Raw genomic sequence first — 6,649 nt, 5'->3', positions numbered from 1 at the left:
GGGGGTCGGAAAGGAAGAAGAGGGCCCAGTAACTGCCAAGGTGGGTGGTGGTGGTGGTGGTGGTGGGGGCCTTCATGGTTTCTTGCCCTGAAGTTTTTATTTATGCCTCTGGTCTGGGGGGGGGTTGTTTAATAGATGAACATCTCCTCCATCTCCCGGAAAAGCATCCAGTGGTCTCCTCTGCACCCGGAATGTGGGCAGGCCCTAGACATTCTTACATACAAGGCAGGACTGTTGATGCAGGACAGTTTCAGGAATGGGAAAGAGTGACTTATTGGTATAGATCATCCAGTGGTGAGGATGCTCCTGCCACCACCATACTAAACAAGAGTTTAACTCTTACTACACAAAGTGGGAGCCACAACATGTTATGATTAATGGCTGACCTCGAGTACAGCTTAAAACGTCTATATTTTTTTTTCCTGTGTACTGGCCACTTTAAGAAAAGTATTATTTCTAGGTTACAGCTGTCATTCATCTGGCTTTGTTTATAAATAAAGTCATGTGACCACTAGTTGGCATCTGATTGGGAACCACTCATTGGCTTCCAATTATTTGTGGAGACGGGGAACTGTCAGTCTTAATGATATCTCATTCTTACACTGTACTAATGTACCCCAAAATTCATTAGATGCCGCCACAGTACTAAGTAGGGATGCACAGATACCGTTTTTTTGGTATCGAGTACGAGTACTGATAGTTTTTATTCGATACTTGCCGATACCGGAAGTCCCCTTTAAGGAAGCTGGGTGCCGTGTAATGACTTGCTGCCTGGCTTCCTAATTAGCCAGAAAGCTGTCTCCATTCTCCCTTGTCACCAGGTGACGAGGAAGCATGGTGCCGGCCTTCTGGCCAATCAGGATGCCGGGTGTAATGACTCGCCGCCTGGCTTCCTGATTGGCCTGCTTCCCAACCAATTTAGGAAAATTAAAAAAGAAGAAAATTACAAAATAATTTTTCTCACTGATTTAGAATTTATAAATAAAGAATTTGAAAAAAAATGTATATATATATTTTACCATGCCAGTTTTTGAAGAATAAGTAAAAGGAAACAAAGAAGATTGGCTGAACAGAAAGGAAGGAAGGAAGGAAGGAAGGAAGGAAGGAAGGAAGGAAGGAAGGATGGACCTGGCAAATTAACAATTGAATAGATTTATGAACTTCAAAGAACACACAATTTCTTATCTAACATTTAATTATGAATTAGATAGGCCTTCTCATAAGATATGCCCTGGAGTTCATGTCTGGTCTGAACAATATGATGAAACATTTAGGAAAAAACATACAAATCAGCAATGCCCAACTAGAAGACAGTATGGCAAAAATTTCCATGGCCACCGTGTACTTGCCCTGAGCACTAAGGTAAGCCGGGATGAAAGAGATCCAGACACTGAGGAAGGCCACCATGCTGAAAGTTATATACTGGGCCTCGTTGAAGCTGTCAGGAAGCCTCCTAGCCAAAAAGGCCACAATGAAACTAGTGAAGGCTAAGAGACTAAGATACCCCAACATGGCCCAGAAGGCGGTAGCTGAGCCTTCATTGCACTCAAAGATTATGAGTGTCAACTGTGATCTAGTGCTGAGTTCTGGAAATGGAGGGGCAAGTGACAACCAAGAGATGAATAAAGTTAGTTGTATAAGGGAACAGATGAATATTATCAGGATTGAAACCCAAGGGCTGGTCCATATCCTCAGTTTGCTGCCAGGTTTGGTGGCCATGAAGGCAAAGACTACCATGATGGTTTTGGCCAAGATGCAAGAAACACAGAGTGTGAAAACCATGCCAAAGGCAGATTGTCGTAGGAGACATGTCCCTCTTTGAGGAGATCCAATGAAAGCCAAAGAACAAAAGAAACACAGAGACAAGGAGAGGAGGAGAAGACAGCTCAGGCTGTAATTGCTAGCTTTCACTATGGGGCTGTTCCTTTGTAGGACAAAAAGTCTCAGGATGACATTTGGAACCAGAGAGGAGAGGATGGTGGTTACTGCTAACGTTGCTCCCAGGGGATCTTCATAAGACAGATACTCAATGATTTTAGGAAGACATGTGGATTTCTGAGGATTTGGCCAATGATCCCATGGGCACTTAAGACAATCAACAGAATCTGAAAAATAAAGATAGAAAATTAACTACTTGTAGCAGATAGAAACTGGAGGGCACATCTGCTATCTGAATATAATCATGAAAATACAACAGAACAAATAAAAATGGCATAATGCTTTTTAGAGAAGCAAAATAAAGATGGCAAAAAAGCTGATAGGGTTACCAGTGGTGTCACAAGGAGGGTGAGCAGAGGTGAGCTGTACAGGAGGGTGTGCAGAGGTGAGCTGTAGTTGTGTGGGTGCAGAGGTGAGCTGTAGAGGAGGGTGTGCAGAGGTGAGCTGTAGAGGAGGGGTGCAGAGGTGAGCTGTAGAGGAGGGTGTGCAGAGGTGAGCTGTAGAGGAGGGGGTGCAGAGATGAGCTGTATATGAGGGATGCAGAGGTGAGCTGTAGAGGAGGTTGTGCAGAAGTGAACTGTAGTGGAGGGTGTACAGAGGTGAGCTGTAGAGGAGGGTGTGCAGAGGTGAGCTGTAGAGGAGGGTGTGCAGTGGTGAGCTGTAGAGGAGGGTGTGCAGAGGTAAGCTGTAGAGGAGGGTGTGCAGAGGTGAGCTGTAGAGGAGGGTGTGCAGAGGAGAGCTGTAGAGCAGGGTGTGCAGAGGTGAGCTGTAGAGGAGGGTGTGCAGAGGTGAGCTGTAGAGGAGGGTGTGCAGAGGTGAGCTGTAGAGGAGGGTGTGCAGAGGTGAGCTGTAGAGGAGGGTGTGCAGAGGTGAGCTGTAGAGGAGGGTGTGCAGAGGTGAGCTGTAGAGGAGGGTGTGCAGAGGTGAGCTGTAGAGGAGGGTGTGCAGAGGTGAGCTGTAGAGGAGGGTGTGCAGAGGTGAGCTGTAGAGGAGGGTGTGCAGAGGTGAGCTGTAGAGGAGGGTGTGCAGAGGTGAGCTGTAGAGGAGGGTGTGCAGAGGTGAGCTGTAGAGGAGGGTGTGCAGAGGTGAGCTGTAGAGGAGGGTGTGCAGAGGTGAGCTGTAGAGGAGGGTGTGCAGAGGTGAGCTGTAGAGGAGGGTGTGCAGAGGTGAGCTGTAGAGGAGGGTGTGCAGAGGTGAGCTGTAGAGGAGGGTGTGCAGAGGTGAGCTGTAGAGGAGGGTGTGCAGAGGTGAGCTGTAGAGGAGGGTGTGCAGAGGTGAGCTGTAGAGGAGGGTGTGCAGAGGTGAGCTGTAGAGGAGGGTGTGCAGAGGTGAGCTGTAGAGGAGGGTGTGCAGAGGTGAGCTGTAGAGGAGGGTGTGCAGAGGTGAGCTGTAGAGGAGGGTGTGCAGAGGTGAGCTGTAGAGGAGGGTGTGCAGAGGTGAGCTGTAGAGGAGGGTGTGCAGAGGTGAGCTGTAGAGGAGGGTGTGCAGAGGTGAGCTGTAGAGGAGGGTGTGCAGAGGTGAGCTGTAGAGGAGGGTGTGCAGAGGTGAGCTGTAGAGGAGGGTGTGCAGAGGTGAGCTGTAGAGGAGGGTGTGCAGAGGTGAGCTGTAGAGGAGGGTGTGCAGAGGTGAGCTGTAGAGGAGGGTGTGCAGAGGTGAGCTGTAGAGGAGGGTGTGCAGAGGTGAGCTGTAGAGGAGGGTGTGCAGAGGTGAGCTGTAGAGGAGGGTGTGCAGAGGTGAGCTGTAGAGGAGGGTGTGCAGAGGTGAGCTGTAGAGGAGGGTGTGCAGAGGTGAGCTGTAGAGGAGGGTGTGCAGAGGTGAGCTGTAGAGGAGGGTGTGCAGAGGTGAGCTGTAGAGGAGGGTGTGCAGAGGTGAGCTGTAGAGGAGGGTGTGCAGAGGTGAGCTGTAGAGGAGGGTGTGCAGAGGTGAGCTGTAGAGGAGGGTGTGCAGAGGTGAGCTGTAGAGGAGGGTGTGCAGAGGTGAGCTGTAGAGGAGGGTGTGCAGAGGTGAGCTGTAGAGGAGGGTGTGCAGAGGTGAGCTGTAGAGGAGGGTGTGCAGAGGTGAGCTGTAGAGGAGGGTGTGCAGAGGTGAGCTGTAGAGGAGGGTGTGCAGAGGTGAGCTGTAGAGGAGGGTGTGCAGAGGTGAGCTGTAGAGGAGGGTGTGCAGAGGTGAGCTGTAGAGGAGGGTGTGCAGAGGTGAGCTGTAGAGGAGGGTGTGCAGAGGTGAGCTGTAGAGGAGGGTGTGCAGAGGTGAGCTGTAGAGGAGGGTGTGCAGAGGTGAGCTGTAGAGGAGGGTGTGCAGAGGTGAGCTGTAGAGGAGGGTGTGCAGAGGTGAGCTGTAGAGGAGGGTGTGCAGAGGTGAGCTGTAGAGGAGGGTGTGCAGAGGTGAGCTGTAGAGGAGGGTGTGCAGAGGTGAGCTGTAGAGGAGGGTGTGCAGAGGTGAGCTGTAGAGGAGGGTGTGCAGAGGTGAGCTGTAGAGGAGGGTGTGCAGAGGTGAGCTGTAGAGGAGGGTGTGCAGAGGTGAGCTGTAGAGGAGGGTGTGCAGAGGTGAGCTGTAGAGGAGGGTGTGCAGAGGTGAGCTGTAGAGGAGGGTGTGCAGAGGTGAGCTGTAGAGGAGGGTGTGCAGAGGTGAGCTGTAGAGGAGGGTGTGCAGAGGTGAGCTGTAGAGGAGGGTGTGCAGAGGTGAGCTGTAGAGGAGGGTGTGCAGAGGTGAGCTGTAGAGGAGGGTGTGCAGAGGTGAGCTGTAGAGGAGGGTGTGCAGAGGTGAGCTGTAGAGGAGGGTGTGCAGAGGTGAGCTGTAGAGGAGGGTGTGCAGAGGTGAGCTGTAGAGGAGGGTGTGCAGAGGTGAGCTGTAGAGGAGGGTGTGCAGAGGTGAGCTGTAGAGGAGGGTGTGCAGAGGTGAGCTGTAGAGGAGGGTGTGCAGAGGTGAGCTGTAGAGGAGGGTGTGCAGAGGTGAGCTGTAGAGGAGGGTGTGCAGAGGTGAGCTGTAGAGGAGGGTGTGCAGAGGTGAGCTGTAGAGGAGGGTGTGCAGAGGTGAGCTGTAGAGGAGGGTGTGCAGAGGTGAGCTGTAGAGGAGGGTGTGCAGAGGTGAGCTGTAGAGGAGGGTGTGCAGAGGTGAGCTGTAGAGGAGGGTGTGCAGAGGTGAGCTGTAGAGGAGGGTGTGCAGAGGTGAGCTGTAGAGGAGGGTGTGCAGAGGTGAGCTGTAGAGGAGGGTGTGCAGAGGTGAGCTGTAGAGGAGGGTGTGCAGAGGTGAGCTGTAGAGGAGGGTGTGCAGAGGTGAGCTGTAGAGGAGGGTGTGCAGAGGTGAGCTGTAGAGGAGGGTGTGCAGAGGTGAGCTGTAGAGGAGGGTGTGCAGAGGTGAGCTGTAGAGGAGGGTGTGCAGAGGTGAGCTGTAGAGGAGGGTGTGCAGAGGTGAGCTGTAGAGGAGGGTGTGCAGAGGTGAGCTGTAGAGGAGGGTGTGCAGAGGTGAGCTGTAGAGGAGGGTGTGCAGAGGTGAGCTGTAGAGGAGGGTGTGCAGAGGTGAGCTGTAGAGGAGGGTGTGCAGAGGTGAGCTGTAGAGGAGGGTGTGCAGAGGTGAGCTGTAGAGGAGGGTGTGCAGAGGTGAGCTGTAGAGGAGGGTGTGCAGAGGTGAGCTGTAGAGGAGGGTGTGCAGAGGTGAGCTGTAGAGGAGGGTGCACAGAGGTGAGCTGTAGAAGAGAGGGTGCCGAGGTGAGCTGTGGACGAGAGGTGTAGGGGCTGCAGACTTAAACATGGATAAGGGAGAAGAGGTAAGCTGTGCAGAAGGGGTGCAGAAGTACACTGTGGATGAGGGTCACAAATGTGAGCTGTAGATGAGGGGTCCCAGTAGTAATCCTATAACATGGCGGTCTACAAAAATGCCTTTACAAGAGAGAATAATTTTAGTCCATATGTTTTGGGCACCAAGAACATTAAGTATGGTCCTGCTTATGAGCAGTGAAAAACACATGCTTAGGGATCATTGTAGGGATTTTGTTTGATTTTCCTAAAATTGCTCATTTGCTGGTACAATAACATTCTTCCAATCTTGATCATATTACTATATCTTAGAATTATTTACCTGACTGGTTGGAGATCTCTCCTTGAGGACAAGGTACACACTGATAGCAGCAGGCAGGTTGTCCCCTTCTTGGAGCCTTCCGAAATCCTGGTGGACAGCTTCTACTGCAGACTGACTGGGGGACCTGATGGTATACCAACCACAAAATATCCATTATTTTAGCTACCAACATTAAAGGAGAACTTCACCTAAAAAACAAAATCAATGTACGGATTCAATGCTTTGACTATAAAATACATAACAGTTTATATTGAAAATTCCCCTTTATTTTGGGTCATTGACTTGCGGATCCTGTTAGTACTTTGAGGAATCCTGGATTCAATGAGTGGACCATCAACAATAATACCGCGCAACTGTATTCACAGCATTATTGTCCCTCTGTTGTGAGTCTCCACATTACTTTCATCAATAACATTATCACACTTGGCGTGGTGATAGAGCTGACACTGTTTTCAGGGTGATAGAACTGACAGGTTTTACCCACCATGTTGGTACATCAGCAGAACCTGCCCATTGCCTAGTGAGGAAGCAGCAGGGCCGTATTTAATGCTGATTGGACCCTGGGCAAACAATTTCTTGCCCCCCCCCCCCCCGCCCCCACCCACACACAATCCATGACCCATCCACAACCCATCCA

At 51.0% G+C, this 6,649-nt stretch overlaps 1 protein-coding gene across 1 annotated transcript in view; it reads right to left on the bottom strand.

Annotated features, from left to right (window-relative positions):
* Window positions 1-1,203: 1,203 nt before the first annotated feature.
* The window catches only part of LOC108790667 (extracellular calcium-sensing receptor-like), a 14,497-nt gene continuing 9,051 nt past the window's right edge, over window positions 1,204-6,649 (bottom strand). Inside the window, exons 5-6 of the mRNA XM_018560979.1 lie at window positions 6,013-6,136; window positions 1,204-2,105 (exon numbers count right to left, since the gene is read on the bottom strand). Coding sequence (XP_018416481.1) covers window positions 1,204-2,105; window positions 6,013-6,136 — 1,026 coding nt within the window. The remainder of the gene's footprint in view (window positions 2,106-6,012; window positions 6,137-6,649) is intronic.

The sequence above is a fragment of the Nanorana parkeri genome, unplaced genomic scaffold, assembly GCF_000935625.1.
Source record: "Nanorana parkeri isolate BGI_ZX_2015 unplaced genomic scaffold, ASM93562v1 scaffold491, whole genome shotgun sequence".
Lineage (NCBI taxonomy): Eukaryota > Metazoa > Chordata > Amphibia > Anura > Dicroglossidae > Nanorana > Nanorana parkeri.
This window is presented reverse-complemented; position numbering and strand designations above follow the sequence as displayed.